This window comes from Onychostoma macrolepis, chromosome 09, assembly GCF_012432095.1.
Source record: "Onychostoma macrolepis isolate SWU-2019 chromosome 09, ASM1243209v1, whole genome shotgun sequence".
Classification (NCBI taxonomy): domain Eukaryota; kingdom Metazoa; phylum Chordata; class Actinopteri; order Cypriniformes; family Cyprinidae; genus Onychostoma; species Onychostoma macrolepis.
This window is the reverse complement of record NC_081163.1, coordinates 21437620-21456428: the sequence shown is the minus strand read 5'-3', so window position 1 is coordinate 21456428 and position 18809 is coordinate 21437620. Positions and strand designations below refer to the sequence as shown.

At 36.9% G+C, this 18809-nt stretch overlaps 1 protein-coding gene and 1 long non-coding RNA gene across 2 annotated transcripts; both read right to left on the bottom strand.

The window, feature by feature from the left end:
- Positions 1-16: 16 nt before the first annotated feature.
- Positions 17-6978, bottom strand: acp6 (acid phosphatase 6, lysophosphatidic). Its single transcript, XM_058787051.1, has 11 exons — positions 6838-6978; positions 5974-6142; positions 5553-5681; positions 4152-4282; positions 3443-3522; positions 3242-3329; positions 2208-2340; positions 2025-2125; positions 1826-1918; positions 1411-1576; positions 17-715 (listed from the first exon to the last, which is right to left on the bottom strand). The coding sequence occupies exons 2-11, from the start codon at positions 6133-6135 to the stop codon at positions 581-583; spliced, it is 1218 nt and encodes a 405-aa protein (XP_058643034.1). The 5' UTR covers positions 6136-6142; positions 6838-6978; the 3' UTR covers positions 17-580.
- Positions 6979-11953: 4975 nt separating this feature from the next.
- Positions 11954-16154, bottom strand: LOC131546420 (uncharacterized). Its single transcript, XR_009272700.1, has 4 exons — positions 15901-16154; positions 15658-15811; positions 15440-15549; positions 11954-12616 (listed from the first exon to the last, which is right to left on the bottom strand). It is a non-coding gene; the product is annotated as an uncharacterized LOC131546420 (long non-coding RNA).
- Positions 16155-18809: the final 2655 nt, after the last annotated feature.

Here is an 18809-nt window from a genome sequence, read left to right as displayed (position 1 = left end):
AAAATGTAGAATATAATTAAAACACTTCAGATATTTTATTGTATCTTAATTTAATATGCATATCAGTAGTGAATGCATAAGACAATGTTCACCATTTCTGCTTGCATATTACATTTAACAGCACTTAATTTGATGTTAAAACATCAAATATTGTTAAAATTATGACGTTTCAGCAAAATCTGTAGCCGTTTCAGATGACTCGATACTCTGAAATGAAGGCACCTAATGAAGATATTCCACACTAACTCCCATAGTTGTGAACAAATTCACACACATTATCAATAAGTTTACTGTGAATTGTATGCTTGCTTAATATTATGACAATCTGTGAAAAAAAAAAAAATTGTGTAACTGGCATAAATGAGAAAATGTTTATCTGCTGTGTACGAGTCATGAACCAGTTTCCTTGAACCATAGGAAAGGACCTGACAATTTAAACATAAGACTTCTGGTATTGCTCTTTTGTTAATATGAACACTTGAATCCATGTTGTAGGAGAGACCTGAGCTCTAGAGACCAGGTTGGTGCAAACCATCTGTGCGTTTTCTGGGGCAAGGTTGAGTTGAGAGCTAATGAGAGGTCAGAGTTTGGGATGGTCATCAACACTGTCACAGAGGGCATAGTAACGTTCATCAGGTAGAGCGTAAACAGCCAGTGCCTCCTTAAACTCCTGCAGCGGGCAGTAGACATCACTGCAGCCTGGGATTTTTTGGTCCTGTAGGTATAAACAATAACTGCTTCAAATATGGGCAGATGTCAGAAAAAGATGAAGGAAATTAAGGACACATAATGATAAGCAAGAAGTTACTGCTAATGTTCAGTGAAACCAGAGTAGATGAGCCTCAAAATGTTTTTTCCCCTAAATGAACACTATTTAGTTACATTACGGTTAGTTTAAAAAAAAAAAAAAAAGTGCTAATATGCAGCAAGGATGCATTAAATTGTAAATATCTTTACTGCCATTTTTGATCAATGTCACAAAAGATTTTCATTTAAAATAAATGCTGTTCTTTTGAACTTCCTTTTCGTCAAGTAATTAAAAAAAAAGTGTTTCCACAAAAAAATAAAAATATTTATATTTCCACACTGACAATAGTAAGAAATATGTACCAAATCAGCCTATTAGAATGATTTCTGAAGGACCATGTGACACTGAAGACTGGAGAAATGGCTGTTGAAAATTCAGCTTTGCATCACAGGATGGACTACATTTTAAAATATATTGAAATAGAAAACTGTTAATTTAAATTGTAATAATATTCCACAATATTGCTGCTTCACTGTATTTCTTCTGATCAAATAAGTGCAGCCTTTGTTAGCAGAGAGAATTCTTCCAAAAACATTTAAAAATCGTACTGACCCCAAACATCTGAGCAACATTTTACACCTTGATTCCTGTGTGTGTGTTACCTGGCCAATGTAGGACACTTTAACGTAATGCTGGTTAGATTGACGATGCTGGTATAGCTCCAGAGTGATGTCAGCTGCATACGGTGGCCATTTCATGTCAAAAACCCCCAAAGCCATGAGACATGGCATCAGTGTGGTGTCATGCACAGAGTACAGGAACAACTTTCTATATCAATAAACACAGCAGTAAATCATATCAATAAACAGCAGCTCTAAAGATCTTATTTTCAACTGGACTTTTACGCACTTGATCTCTGAGTCTGACCACTGTGGGGCAGAACCTCTCAAGTTTAGCAACTGATTTTTACTGTCTGGAAATAACAGGTGTACAGTGGTCTTATAACTTACATGGACTTTCTAAGAAGTCAGGTTCTGAATGATAAAACAATAGACATGTTGTTCAAAAAGAAGGCACCTGTCAGGTTTAGAGGTTGTGCCTTGGATTTTGTCCTCTATGTTGGTTAGGAATATGTGCAAAAGCGGCCCCACGCACATCTGTAAATTCTGCCTGAGGTCAAACAAAAGCACATGAACACGTTTACAGTGGCCTTAAAACATAAGCTTCAACCATAACTTCTCAACACTCTTTTTTGCTGGATTCACTGGCTCCTCACCTCTTACTGGGCTCATAGATGTGACATATCATATCTACTGCTCTCTGCTCCACGATACTCCTCCAGTTCTCCAGAGCTGTAGGAAGCGGCAGGCCGTGGGCCTAGGATCAATAATATAATGGTACTGTATTTGACAAACAAAGCCAACTCAGATGTAACTGTACAATGCAACAGGCACTTTACCTCTCTGGCCACCATGTCATCTCTAATGAGGATGAAGTCGAGATGTTGATGAGGATCGACCCCCAAGGCTCTCTGGATGCTCTGTAGGTCTGCAGCAATGTCAGGAACTGTGGACGATTCTGCCCAACGATGACTACATTTGATTGACAAAAGTCAGACACAAATACAAGGTGTTAAACAAATTACAAGCCGTTATTGGGCATTTGCACTACTGTTTAAAAGTATGAGATTGGCTGGTAGGACTTTAATACAGCAAGGATGCATTATATTGATCAAAAGTGACAAAAAAAACATAACATACAACATACAAAAGGTTTTTATTTTGAAGAAATAGATTATTTTTATTTATCAAAAAAATGTATCACAGTTTCCACAAAGATCTTAAGCAGCACAACTGTTTTCAACATTAATAATAATATCAAATGTTTGTTGAACACCAAATCAGCATATTAGAATGATTCCTGGATATCAGGGATAATGTGACAATGAAGACTTGAGTAATGGCTGCTGAAAACTCAGCTGTCATCACATGAATAAATTACATTTTAAAATATAAAACTGATTTTAAATACTAATATCTTACAATATTACTGTTTTTACTGTATTTCAGATCAAATAAATGCAGCCTTGGTGAGCATAAGACTTCTTTCAAAAACACACACACACACAAAAACTTACCAACCCCAAATATTTGAACAGTACTGTATTTCACCACAGCAAAGGTTTAATGTTTTCTGATATTAAAGTATATTATTACAATATTTTTAAGCAATAAAGAATAACGTCAAAACCTCAATTTAAAAAAAATAATAATAATAGAAAAAGGAAAGAAAATGTAATATTTAGGAACATTTATGAGTTGATAAATTTACATTAACACTTATATTTATGAGTTGATAAATCTCCTTCCAATTCTTGAATTTTAATCATTTTTTAAAATTACTACTAATACATTTCTGTATGAATGGTTCTCTATAAATGTTTGTTATCATCATTATTATCAAAGCAAGTTTCGTTATCAAAATAGGTTTTACCCAATGAGCCGCTTGAGCAGCTTGCATCCATGATAGTTGGGATAGAGGATTTCCTTCTCTGCCTTATCGGTGAGGATGGACACAACACCTTAGAGTGAGAGAAAATCAAACACGGAAAGGCAAACACAGAGTGTGTAATGCTCATCTCATCCATTACTCAACCAAACCACACAAAGAAGTGTAGCCGAGCTGCCACCTTACCTGCTTGTTCCTGTTGGAACAGTCCTGCCACCAAACACTTAGCTGACTCAATGGTGCGGACAATGTTGGTAGAGCGAATGCTGTAAATCAATGGCAGATATTCCATCTTACTCTTTTAGCTTAATGATGCAATTCAGAGCCATAAACATATTCATGTATATTAGGATAATTTATTTGATTTTTCAGTAACTACAATAAGGTCCAATTAGTTATGTTAGTTAAAGGGATAATTCACCCAAGAATGAAAATTCTGTCATTATTGGGTGAACTATGAAGAGAGTTTTGAAGAGATACGATTGCTTAATATGATGAACTTAATTTGCGTCTCAAAGAATAGCCAAAGTCTTATGGGTTTGGAATGACACAAGGATGAGTCAAAACCTTAAGATACAGAATTCATGAACTTTCATGTTAGCTCAGGTCCAACAGATAATATTAACAGATATAACCTTTGACTTTAATAACATATTAGTAAATGTTAAAATTAACATATACTAAGATTTAAAAATTCTTTAGAAGTATTTTTTGTTGTTAGTTCATGTTAATAGTTAACTAACATGTTCATGTTAGTAGTTAACTAATGTTAATAAATGGGACCTTACTGTAAAATGTTTTTCTCCTCGAGACAAAGTTTAGGGTGCCATTCTTGGCTGTAGCATAAATGGTGCAGAATGATATATTTAAATAAAGAATCATCAACTGCACTCACTAAACTTCTTTAGGGTTGAAAGAAGGTGTGAGGAAGGGCTCTTCTTGTATGTATTTCTTTCGTAATCTCACTCCTAGATCGTACAGCTGTTGCATGCCCAGTGTGGTCAGCTGACCTGGATAAGTTCCACCCTATGGAAGTAGAAGTCATGCTTTTTCTTAATATGATAGCCTGGCACAATTTTCATCTAAACACACAGTTAAGTATGTTTACATCACGTCTGGTATGACACTGTATTTACTGTAGCATTGATCCACTTAGTTCCAAACAAGCACTCAAAACGCTACACAAACATGCCTGAAAATGACACTATATGGCCAAAATTATGTGGACATCCAAACAACATCCCATATACAGTATATGTTTATTGAGCATTTTCACTGAAAGTTTTCCATTATATGTTAGAATATGCTGTAGGGATTTGCTCCCATTCAGACACCACAGCATCACTGATGTGGGTAATGGGTTTTTAGTTGCAATCCCAAAGCTGTTCAATGCAGTTCAGGTCCGAGCTTTGTTGCAGGTCAGTCAAGTTCTTCTACACCAGACTCAATAAACCTTTTTCTTTTTTTGACCTCGCTTTGTGCACTGGGGCATTGTCATGCTGGAATATTGTCAAACTGTTCCCACAAAGTTGAAAGCACACATATCTCTAGAATGTGAACGTATGGAGTAGCATTAAAGGAATAGTTCACCTAAAAATGAAAAATTACTCACCCTCAGGCCATCCAAGAAGCAGATGAGTTTGTTTTTTCACCTGAAAATTTGGAGAAATTTAGCATTTTATCATTTGCTCACCAAAGGATCCTCAGCAGTGAATGGGTGCCATCATTAAAACATTACAATAATCCACACAACTCCATCAATTAACATTGTGAAGCGAAAAGCTGCATGTTTGTAAGAAATAAATCCTATAAAACTTCAAACTTCAGTCATGTTGTCTGAATCAGGAGAGAAATATGCATAGTTCAAGTGCTGTTTACAAGCAAAAGCAATCCAAAACAGTTATAAAATAAGTACGACAGTGGATTTTGATTTTTTTATCAGCTATTTGGACTCTCGTCCTGACGGCACCCATCAATTGCAGAGGATCTATTAGTGAAATAAATTCGCTAAATTTCTCCAACTCTGCTCTGATGAAGAAACACACTGAGATGGATGGCCTGAGGGTCAGCAAATGTACATTTTTGGGTTAACTATTCCTTTAATATTTCTGTGCTTTGAAATCTCCATAAGCACCAAACCTGTTAATTAGACGTGTTAGATAGATTGGTTATGGCCCTTTTTAAGCCAAATTTGCCTTTTAGTAGACAACCCACAGGCTGAGCCCTTTCTAATACTGTGTGTAAAACACACTCTACCTTCTACAAGGATTTGGCACAAATGCATAAACAAACTCACTGTCAATATTTTGGATCTGTAGCTGTCCTCCACAGGAGCTGGGGGTCTGGGCCCCCCCTGCAAGTCTGTAACCATATAGTCTATTTCCGTGTGAGCTGGCACTTCAAGTAGCTCAGGGACCCATTGTGCCTAGGGGTGCAGAAACCATGCGTCATACTAGATATAATTGGTATCAACATGTGGACTATTACAGACATATGGCAGTGCCACTGTCTGGGAGTAAAAAGCATGCTATTAAGATTGACAAATGATTCTGAGATGTTTAAACAATTAAGAATAAATGCCACATTTGTGCATTCTCAAGATTCTTGTGTTTTTAACCTAATCTTTTTTTTATAATTACTGTTTTTAAGCCACAAAATAAAAAAACTGAATATGGTGTAACTTTGGGCATTGAATTGACACTATTCAGCCCTCTTACCTCCAAAACATCTGGTATAGATTTCAGTGGCGTTCTCGCTCCATGTCTGAATAAAACTTGAATTAATTTAAGCTCGTATGGAGAGGTTTCAGTCTTATTCTTTTGAGACCAGAACATTGACCCGAGGGCCACTGAACCCATCAAACCCACACGTGCCCACATGATGCACCTGAAAGAGATGTGAACACTTGACTTGAAATGTATTTGGGAAGTTGACATGTGTACTCCAGCAAAGACTATTTAAAGACTATTTTACACTATTTTAGAACTGTGCAAATTCATTTCTAATTAATATGCACAGAGTTTTTATAACCTCAATAACCGTATAGTATATTTTTCTTCTAAATTCTTTTGTCACAACACAGGATTAATTAAAAGTTAAGTGAAGTGTAAAATGCGATTAAAACTTACAAAAAAGGCGACCACTTATAATAGGCCTATATCAAATATACATTTTAACCTAAAACGTCGATATTGTTTTAAAAATGTGTCAGATACACGTCTTGCATATCAACTAATAAGTAATTGTTTTTTTCTGCTATACAGCTTGTATTTATTCTTACTAATATAATGACATTTAAATTTATCACGCTGCATGATTTCAATACATGATTTCTATATTTCTTAACAGTTGTAGCCTGTATTTGTGTTTTTGTGAAATATATATTAAAACGTGTCAGTACATTTCCATAAGTCACGACTCAAACACAACAACTTCTGTCTCATTCAGGACTGCCTGTCATATCCGCAAATTTCACCCACACGCTCTTGCAAACCGTCAAATATCATGCACTAGTTTGAATCTATTAAGTAAAGAAAAACAGAAAAGTGCTCTAGAGAAAGTTCTCTTTAAATGTCACCAACCTGAAGGTTTCAGACCCTTAAATCCACTGCTTTTGAATTGCACTCATTCCTTTCACTTCTGGCAGACTGGATATTACACCGGCTGACGGTGAGGTGCATTCTGGGACGTGTAGTTTCAGGAGTCTACCACCTCATTCCGAAGTGTTGCGGAAACACCGTGTTATAAAACTTCATTTCCCGTACACATCCATGTATACCACGTTTGCTGCCGTCATGTTCCTATGCAGAACGACTACGTAAATGTATAATCTATCAAATGTCTAAATACATTTGGGGGCAGTGTTTGAAATGGTCCTAAACCCTGTTTTGAAGTGCGGTAACATGATGCCTTAAATTCCCCTTTATTAGGCTAAAACTTTTTTTACAGTCTATCTGGGCTAAAACAACACACTTTTAGCGTGACTCCAAATTAGTGATCCTTGAAATGATCAACGTCATTAGTTGCTGATACCCAATTACACAAAGGAAAAGGTCGAATATTATATCAGAATTAAATAAACGAGTAAGAGGATATTTTTAATTAAATAAAATAAATACAGTAATACAAAAATACATATAACAATAGGCTACACTTATTACTACCAGAGGTTCTGACAGTATTCCAATAACAAAACAACACAATACATATTTGAAAGCATTGCATTTTGATTCTTCCTTTAATAGCTCACAGATCAATGATAGCGACACCAAACTTTGCATCTTGGATTCGTTTAGAAAAGTACAGAGGTGTAAAGAGTACCTGAAAACCATACTTGAGTAAAAGTACAGATACCTTACAGTGAAAATTACTCCACTAGGCTATACGTTACAAGTCACCAATTCCAAAACAACTTGAGTAGAAGTCTTAGAGTATCTGATTTTAACAGTATAGTATTTTACTTATAATAAATATAGGCTCAAAGATGCACCAAAGAGACAGGCCAGTCAAAAACTGTAATGTTGTGGAGAAGCTGGGTAAAACAGGCAGAGGCAAGGATATATGTGCAGGTATTTCATGGAATAACTAAAACAAACTAAGCCAAAAACCAAAGGGAACAAAAGAACACAATGACGGGCAAACAGACAACCACTGCATTCAACAACTCTCAAAGAACTAAAGAAACACTATACTATAGTGGCATGTGAAAGTTTGGGAAGCCCTTGCAGAATCTGTGAAAGTGTGAATAATTTTAACAAAATAAGAGAGATCATACAAAATGCATGTTATTTTTTATTAAGTACGGTCCTAAGATATTTGACATAAAAGATGTAAAAAAAAAAAAAAAAAATTGCTGAAATTATTAAAATAACCCCCTTCAAAAGTTTGGGAACCCTTGGTTCTTAATACTGTGGTTCGCTGGATGATCTATGACATTTTGTGATGGTTGTTCATGAGTCCCTTGTTTGTTCTGAACAGTTCAACTGAGCACTGTTCTTCAGAAAAATCGTCCAGCAGATTCTTCAGTTTTCCAGCATCTTCGAAACACCAGAGCCAGAGCCCATCTCACCAGACACACTATCCCTCTCCAGAATCTTCACTTCTAAGCTTCTCACAGAAAATGGAGGAACTGGTGTATGCTGGGACCAAACTCTCCCACTCGTTCGCTGCAAGCCCCCAGATATCAACTAAAAAACGGCAGGCCCCACAACTACCAAAGACTGCACCTCCTGCACTCCTCCTCCTGTGAAAGCTCTCCGACCGCTGCCACAACGCCAGGACCCAAACCCTCCTCCATCGGCTGTAGGTGAACCAAAAACAACTGATAACAGCTCTCAGTGATGTGTGTCGGGTCCCCGCTATATTAGCAGCAACATTCACAAATGTTCACAGAACAAGCAGGAACCCAGTGTGCCTGTAGCCTTCTATATTCCTGTTTTATCACGTGATAGAAAGTCTAAGGCCTTCTCAAGCCGTACGGCTGACCCATATAATCTGCGGCCTTTAATGTGTCAATCTAAGATTGCTGTAGAGACAAAATGTAATTCCATCAAGTTAGCATTTTTAAACATTCGCTCACTGAAAAATAAATCATTTCTGATCAATGATTTTATAACCACACACAACCTGGATTTTATGTTTCTAAATGAAACATGGCTTGAAGACAGCTGCAGTGCAACAGTCCTAAATGAAACAGTCCCTCCTAACTTTAATTTTACAAGTGTCTGCAGGACTGTTAGGAGAGGTGGAGGTGTAGCTGCTCTATTTAAAGATGTTTATCAAGGCAAGCAAGTGTCATTTGGTCAGTATTTGTCCTTTGAATACCTAGGTATTGTGCTGAAAGGTGCTCCACACATTCTGTTTATCATTATTTACAGGCCTCCAAAATACTCTCCAGCCTTTGTTGAAGAGTTCACAGAACTGTTATCAATGATTTCCTCAGAGTTTGACTGTTTTACTATTGCAGGGGATTTTAATATTCACATAGATAATGCAGAAATCAAAACTGCAGAAGAAATTATAACTGTTTTAACACTGTTAAAACACTTTTGATCTGAATCAGCATGTGCATGGACCCATACACAATCGTGGACACACTCTAGATTTACTCATGAGTAGAGATCTAAACATTTCATCCATTGTTATTAAGGATCTAGCATTATCTGATCACTTCTGTATTTTCTTTGATATATTGATCTCTGTTACCACTGAATCTAGATCTGTCTCTGTCAGAAAGAGATGCATTAACGAGAACACTAGTGCGCTATTTATGAAGGCTATATCTTTAATACCAAGCATTTCTGCAGACTCTGTTGATCTTCTCCTGGATTCATTTAACTCAAAAGTTAAGAATGTTATTGATGATATTGCTCCGGCAAGGGTCTGCAAGAAGAATGGCAGACAAAAATCACCATGGAGAAAATCAACAGCAGTTCAGAGTATGAAAAGACAATGCAGAAAAGCTGAGCGGATGTGGCGGAAGACAAAACTTAAAATTCACTATAGCATCTATAAAGAAAGCCTTAATGCTTTCAGTGCGGAACTAGCCACAGCTAGACAGACCTTCTTCTCGAACCTTATAAACAGTAACTTAAACAACTCTCGCACTCTTTTTGCTACTGTGGAGAGACTGACAAACCCCCCAAGTCAGATTCCCAGTGAAATGCTCTCCGACAGTAAATGCAATGAGTTTGCTTCCTCCTTTTCTGAGAAGATCAATAATATCAGAAAGGAGATTGGCATATCTAGTTTTGCAGAGGTCACACAGATTCGACCACAATTTCAAAAAGAAGTAACGGTGTCTGTTTTTGAAGCAATTGATAGCAAAATTTTGAAAGAAATAGTATAGCACCTTACATCGTCAACATGCTATCTTGACACACTTCCCACATGTTTTTTCAAAAGTGTGCTTAACTGTTTAGAAGCAGATCTCTTAGAAGTGGTGAACGCTTAACTTCTTTCTGGGACTTTTCCAAACTCCCTGAAAACTGCAGTTGTTAAGCCCCTTCTGAAAAAGCGCAATCTTGATAACACAATGTTGAACAACTATAGACCAATATCAAATCTTCCTTTCATAGGTAAGATTATTGAAAAGGTAGTTTTTAATCAGCTGAACAACTACTTAAACTCAAATGGATACTTGGACAATTTTCAATCTGGTTTCCGAGCACATCATAGCACAGAGACCGCGCTTAAGATAATAAATGATATTCGCTCCAATTCTGATTCAAGCAAAATATCAGTTCTGGTACTACTAGATCTTAGTGCTGCGTTTGACACTGTTGATCATAACATACTTCTAGAGAGACTGGAAAACTGGGTCGGGCTTTCTGGGATGGTACTCAAATGGTTCAGGTCATACATAGAAGGGAGAAGTTATTATGCGAGTATAGGAGAGCATAAGTCTAAGTGGACGTCCATGACATGAGGAGTCCCACAAGGCTCAATTCTTGCACCACTCTTGTTTAGCCTGTATATGCTCCCACTAAGTCAAATAATGAGAAATAACCAAGTTGCCTATCACAGCTATGCTGATGATACCCAGATTTACCTAGCCTTATCTCCAAATGACTATTGCCCCATTGACTCCCTCTGCCAATGCATTGATGAAATAAACTGTTGGATGTGCCATAACTTTCTTCAGTTAAACAAGGAGAAAAACTGAAATCATTGCATTTGGAAACAAAGATGAAGTTCTCAAGGTGAATGCATACCTTGCCTCTAGGGGTCAATCAACTAAAATCCAAGTCAAAAATCTTGGGGTGTTTCTGGAGACAGACCTTAGTTTTAATAGTCATGTCAAAACAGTAACTAAATCAGCATACTATCATCTCAAAAACATTGCAAGAATTAGATGTTTTGTTTCCAGTCAAGACTTGGAGAAACTTGTTCATGCCTTTATCACCAGCAGGGTGGATTATTGTAATGGTCTCCTCACCGGCCTTCCAAAGAAGACCATTAGACAGCTGCAGCTCATCCAGAACGCTGCTGCCAGGATTCTGACTAGAACCAGAAAATTTGAGCATATCACACCAGTCCTCAGATCCTTACACTGGCTTCCAGTTACATTTAGGATTGATTTTAAAGTACTTTTACTCGTTTATAAATCTCTAAATGGCCTAGGACCTAAATACATTGCAGATATGCTCACTGAATATAAACCTAACAGACCACTCAGATCATTAGGATCGAGTCACTTAGAAATACCAAGGGTTCACACAAAACAAGGGGAGTCTGCTTTTAGCTATTATGCTGCCCGCAGTTGGAACCAGCTTCCAGAAGAGATCAGATGTGCTAAAACATTAGCCACATTTAAATCCAGACTCAAAACTCATGTTTAGCTGTGCATTTGTTGAATGAACACTGTGCTACGTCCGAACTGATTGCACCATGTATAATCACTTTCTATTCTTAAATGTTTTAAATTCTTTTTAAATCAATTTTTAAATCACTTTGTTTTTATTGTTGTGATTATTATTATTTTTAATTTCTTGTTATTATTATTATTTTTAATGACTATTTCACTTCCTTTTATGTAAAGCACTTTGAATTACCACTGTGTATGAAATGTGCTATATAAATAAACTTGCCTTGCCTTACTCCAATACTTTACACCTCTGAAAAAGTATTCCAATCACTAAATGCGGCATACTGAAAAGCTTGCTTCCCTAATTCAGTTCGCACAAATAAAGCCGAATGTACAACTTTTGTAAAAAACATGCTTCCAACTTAAAGAATAAATTAGAATTTTTATTAGGTAAATATACACAACTATTTTTGTTGACTATTAATGTCACATTACGGGACAATTTTTGAGCTACTGCACAAAAAAAATCTTGTGCATCAAAATGAGAAATAAAGACATTTAATTTAGAGTTATCCACAGTTAAAGAATACAACTTTGTGCTATTTTATTTATACATTATTTATTGCACTTGTAAATCATTCTCTGTGCCTGCAGATTGTTTTCTGGACCCATCTGCCATCTCCAGTTATTTTGAGCCTGTAATGGCAGGAACCTCTGCTACTGTAATGGATTGTGGATCTTCAGGAACCTCTGTTGAAGCCAGGAAATGAACCTCTGCTACTGTAATGGATTGTGGATCTTCAGGAACCTCTGTAGCAGCCAGGAAAGGAACCTCTGGGATTGGGGAGGCTGAGACAAGATATGTGTGACTGGTCTTGGGCACTGGCATGACATGAACCTTTGCATCCATGACAACCATGGCAAGAACCTCTGGGTCAGCAATGAGAGGAATCAGTTGGGTGGAGAACCTGTAGCAATGATAGGAACCTGACAAGGGGCTCTAGAATTGACAGGAACTTTTGGGACTGTAGCGGATTCTGAAGATACAGGAAAATCTGCAGAGATGGAAAGGCCACACGTCAGCCTACCAGACACGAAGCTTAATGAAAAGACAGTCAACTTGTCATCTATGTAGTGTAGGCCGGTTGGTCAGATCAACAAAAACCAGTTATGCTAATTCATATGCTCTAGAAGAATCCAATGGCAGCATTCTGTGTAAATAGATGGGAGAGATGTCTATTTATTACTTTAAACTTTACCACATACTGTTTTTGATTATTATTTGACACATGCAATTTTATACAAAGTTAGATTGTAAGAGAAAATATTTTCTCTGTGTATTCAATTAATGCCACTGCTTATGCACGTTTAATTTAGATTGATAATCTTACAATAGTTAACAGAGCTTCCTAACATACTGTACCTTTTAAATTATGAAAGTTAGAGTTTTTGTGTGTGTAAATCAGTATATTTATTGTATGCATTAAAAAAAGGTTTTCTACCAATATTGTTCACTAATATATGAAGGGTTCAGATGCAAAAGCCTCTAAGTGCCGTTTGAAATTTTCTTCTAAAATGAGCGCATATATATATATATATATATATATATATATATATATTAATTAGTGCTGTCAAAATTAGCGCGTTGCAGGCAATTAATTTTTTTCAGTTTAACGTGTTAAAATTATTTAACGCCATTAACGCAGGGGCGGAGCCTAGGGTTGGCCACCCCACTCATAACTGCTGTTTCTGTCTGTTTTTTCTTGACAAGAAGTGCATTTATTCTAGCCTGGTAATACCAAACTCTGCTACTTCGCTTTGCTTCGTAGACTGAGTCTGGAAGGGCATTTTTTTTTTACTTTTTTTCTTTCAAAACTCTATTTGAACATGTAGTACATGTTAGTAGATAGCATGTTATGTTGTAAGTTGCCCAACCAAAATGTTTTGTTTGTTTAAAATCTGGGCATCATTTTTAATGTTACTATTTTAGTGTTTATGCAAACAAAAAGTGTATAGTGCTACTAATTTTATCTGTTTGTTGGTTTTCAACGTAAACCTTGATGAAATTATTTTAGTGTGTGTATGAGTCATTTTTTAACATATCCAACAAAGTAAACTATACCGTGATAATGTTGATAACTGCGATCATTTTGGTCACTATAATCATAATATGAAATTTTCATACCGTTTCATCTCTAAATTGTTGTCAAAGATAATTTGCTTAGAAGTTTTCTTCACCACATCAATCCCGTTGTGCAGAAGACTTCTTGAACATATTCAGTGTTTTCCATTTATAAAATAGGGTATTTTCACCATGTGGTGGAGTTGAGGCGCTCATGTGATGTAATGTTAATAAAAATGTTGGGTTATTTTTTTCTACCTAAACACTGGGTTAAGCCTGTTGGGTCTTATGTTGTGTTGGTTTTTCCGGTGTTGGGTAGTTTTTGTGTTACCAGCCATTAGGCTAGTGGCAGGGTTAATATCACTGGTAGCTGAAACTATACACAGATGAGTTGAGTTACAGTCAGAGCACAGGCTTTCTGCATCTTCTTCAGGAGAAAGTGGTTCTCAGCGTCGCCTAATTTGTGCACTTCTTCAGTGAAATTTATGTTTGTGTACATTTTATTTAATCTATAAAATCTTTATTGTTCTGTAAATAATTTTGTTTTACACAACGCAACATACAGCAACGGGATGTCAGTCAACTAAATGTGTCAGCAATGGTCATTTTGCGTGATGGAAACGCATTTTGCCTTGCATAAAATAAACTGATACTGAATTTATTTTATTTTTATGTTAAAATGTTCTCTAATGTTTGTTTATGGAGTAAGTCACAGCATCTTTCAGCTACATTTACATTTAGTCATTTAGCAGACGCTTTTATGAGGACTTACAAATGAGGACAATGGAAGCAATCAAAATCAACAAAAGAGCAATGATATGCAAGTGCTATAACAAGTCTCTATTAGCTTAATGCAGTATACGTAGAAAGGATTTTTTTAATAGAAAAAGAATAGAGCAAGCTAGTGTTAGAGGCCTTTTTGCTTTTGTTAATTGTATAATAAATAAAAGAAAACAAATAAAAAATACAAAAAGATTAGAAAAGCTAGTGTTAGTTTTTTTTTTTTTTTCTAAGAATAGAATTAGAAAAGAGAGTGCTAGAGTTAGAGGGTCAAATAAAGATGGAAGAGATGTGTTTTTAGCCGATTCTTGAAGTTGGGCAGGTCATTCCACCAGGAGGGAATATTTAATTTAAAAGTCCGTGAAATTAATTTAAAAGCTACGAGTGAAACGCAAGGTGGCGGTCTGATGTTTGCAGCCCATCACCGGCTCAGATTTCGGTGACACACTGGCACGAGAATAAGCACTATTTCACTGAAAAGGGAGAGAGAATCATTGAATACACTTGAATTAAAATGTTACTTTTATTTCTTACTGTTGCCTCTAGTAATTCTGTCTGTGATTTCTAGTTTCCAACCCATTTTAAGCCAGCAATAAAGTAATTTTAAAACAATAGTTGAGTTAAATAAAACCACCCCACATGTTGGGTCAAACATTTAACCCAACCAACTAGGTAAAATTAACCCAGCATGTCTTCTGTCCAATATTTAAACAGCACTGGTTTGCCAAATAAGTTTTTTTTTTACCCTGAAAATGTTTTTAAGCCCTGCTTCCTGCCTATAATAAGGCCTAAGCAGTGGGATGATATAATAAATATTTTAAATATAAAAAGTATAAAACTATTTACAGTATATACAATATACAATATTTTAACCTCCCTACGCTTGTAATAAGGCCTAAGTGTAGGGATGATATAATAATTATTTTAAATATAAAAAATCCAAAAACTTTACAGAATATACGATATTTAAACATACCTAAGGGATGGAAAGGCCACTCATGTCAGCCTGCCAGATATAATGCTGACTGAAGAGAGAAAACCACTGGGTGGCCGTTTTCTGCTTTTCTCCATGTCTTATGCAGTGACCTGAAACAAAAACATAAATAAGCTTTATCAACAAGAAATAAACAGCACATAAAACATGCATAATAAAAAGGAGGCAATATTCTTTAAAAAAAAAATGTATACACACACTTTCATCGATTATTGGAATGCTGGTTCGATGCATTTACGGGGTGGGTGTTTAGGAAAAACCAACATCAACCAGTCACGATAAGCCATCTGCTCCAGAAGAATCCTGTGCTCTGGATGACTCTGCAGACAAGCCGACAAAAAAAATGGATGCATTCTGTGCAAAAAAGATGGGAGAAATTTGATTATCAACTTAAACTTCACACATGCTATCTTTAATCATTTGGTCTTTGCCAAACATCTCACCTTGTGACACAGCAAAAACAGACCGGTCATTGCTCAAGTTAATGGCTTGTGGAAAACGTCCATGCAGCATTACGAACAGAAGCACCCCCACTGTTGCGGACTTTGCATGGTAAAAACCCCTGTCATAATATTCTGGAGGCATATACGGTCTTGTGCCTGGAGGAAAGAAATTTTGTTTGATGGTTACTTATAACACAAGAATGTTTACTATATACAGGATGCATCTGAGTGAGCTAATGAATTTGCTACCAAACTGATGCGTAATACTTACAACTGAAAGACTTGTAGGCTGAATCCGACATGAGTTCCCCACAGCCAAAGTCAATTAATTTGATCTCCAGCAAGCACGGGTTCATGAGCAGGTTTTCCAGCTTGATGTCACGTTGGAAAACGCCACAATAACAGCAAAAGTTAGTGGCATAAATGACCTGCCACATAATGTTCTTTGCAGTCTGCTCGCTGAGGACACCTTCGCTGTGTGGTACCTGCCAAGCAGTACCTTCTTTTTTTTTTTTTAATCTGACTACGCCACCCCCTGATGATAGGCAGGAGGAACCACAAATCTTTCTCTGAATACAGTGTGGCTAACTCAGTTTTTCCCCACACAGGGACAGTCAACAAGAGGCAGAGATATAAATGTATCACAAAATTTATTACACTTTAGTACACACAAAAAAAAAAAAATGTAAAAAGGTTATTAAGAACGGATCTTAAAAATACTGCGATAAATGACTGGTGGAGTTTTCCTCAGTCTAGGAAGGTCGGATCAGCCAATGCAAAACCCCTGCTCAGGAGGCCCCTGGGGAGACAGAAACAGGAGACAGCAACCCCACACCAGTCGAAGCATGCAACACAACAAGCACTACACACTTAATATCTTTAGACACCACTACAAAATATCACACCATGTCGTAAGTACACACCAATACAGTGTCTCTCCCAGTGTGGTTCCCCGACGAGAAGGGACAAAGCATCAGTGTGGATCCGGCCTTGTACAGGGATAGCCTACGCAGAGAACATAGTTAAGGAGGAGAACCACCAGCATTAATGGCCACAATTAGTCAAGAAAACAATACACAATAATACTATGAATGTGGCACATGAGTAGTAGGCCCAAGGGCAAAATCACAAATAACCAAACAAATCAAACAAAACGAACAACAACAGGAAACAATAAAGAAAAATATATTAATCACAGAAAAACAGTGGCTGGCCTGGTCCCCTTTCAATAGAAACCAAGCATGTTAGTTGCCAACCTCATTAAACAGCATAGCATAGCATAGCCAACTCAAACATAACTAGAAAATATAGGCCTACTTTTCAATATGCTCAACTGTCCCACAGCACATTGACAGCACGAAAAAAAAAGGTGAATGTTCCGTTGCTATAGACAGAGAAAAGCATTAAAACATGTCCCAATGCAGGTATTTACATTTATGCATTTAGCAGACGCTTTTATCCAAAGCGACTTACATTGCATTCAAGTTACAGTTTTAACAATTTTTATCAGCTCTTGCTTTCCCTGGGAATCGAACCCATGATCTTGGCGTTGCTAGCACCATGCTCTACTATTTGAGCTACAGGTAAGCTGTATAAGGTATAAAACATCCAATGGAAAGTATACATATTGAGGCATTTACCAGTGCAGCCCAGCAGCTCGGGTCACACTGGAGGTGATCGCATAAATGTTAACCCTCCATGCAGAAGCCTGTGTCCTCCGTGAAGAGTAGACAAGCGCTTCTAGGATTACCCTAATAAAAATGAAATGGCAGTGATTAAACATGCTCTACCATGACAAATCATACCTGCATGAAAAGGGAGCCCAACTCACACAACAGTGCCTAGCATCAACACAAAAGAGAGTCTGACTTGCAGCCAGCACTTATCACTTCCTGATTAGTCATGTGACCTCCCAGAACATCATGTGATCCCAGGTATTGGGTGAATGTGATGCAGCTGTATTGTGTGTCTGCCTGTGTAGATCCCCACAGCTGCATTTCAGAAATGTTCTCAAATCCATGCTTGGCCCGGGGGTGCTCCATGACCATGAGGTAGAAGTCCGGTTCGTCCTGCCAGTCCAGCAATTTAATTATATACGGACAGCTGGGTTTCCTATTGGCAATGACTGCCAAAGCGATCTCTAAAGGAAGGAGTTTGGGATGAAAAGCCTCCATCAAAACCAATTCGCCTATTGAAAATCATTTGTTGTCTATGATTAACGTGAATGTAAGATAAGATTAGTTGATAGATAGGGAATTGAGAGCGCAGTGTACTCACAGTGGTGATATATGCTGTATGTTGTGTCTTTCCGACATATTTCACAGTTACCTAAATAACAAAACAAACAATTAACAATTAACGTGCACAAAGGTCATTTTATTCCAGTCATAAATCCTGAAGAACAGAAGTTTTGTGAATTTAAATACCAAGCAGTAATTTAAAACCTATTAAAGCACGTTTAGTCAGTATGACAGTTTAAGCAGTTTGAGTTCTCTAATTAGTAAACATTACAAGAACTTGAAGAACCCAAAAATTGTAAGTAAAAAAACATACCTTAAGACCATCCTTGTAGCGAATCCCTTTATGCACTGAGCCAAATCCTCCTTGACCCAGCCTGCCACCAAATTTGTACAGCCTAGATTATTTGTATTTGTTTTATAATTAAAATACATTTGACACACTGGAAAACTATTTAAGTTAACTGCAACAAAGCTAAAGGGTAATTAAAATAATGAAAAATTTAAATGTTACAGCTGTTTTGGGTTATGACAGTAAACTTACCCTTGTCCAGCTCTCCTGTTAAGCCCTGTCAGTGACGCCATCTACATTGGGACGCACTGCAGAGGCGGTTCCCCTATCTATTTTGGGACGCACTGCACAGGCAATGACCCCATATACTTTGGGACGTT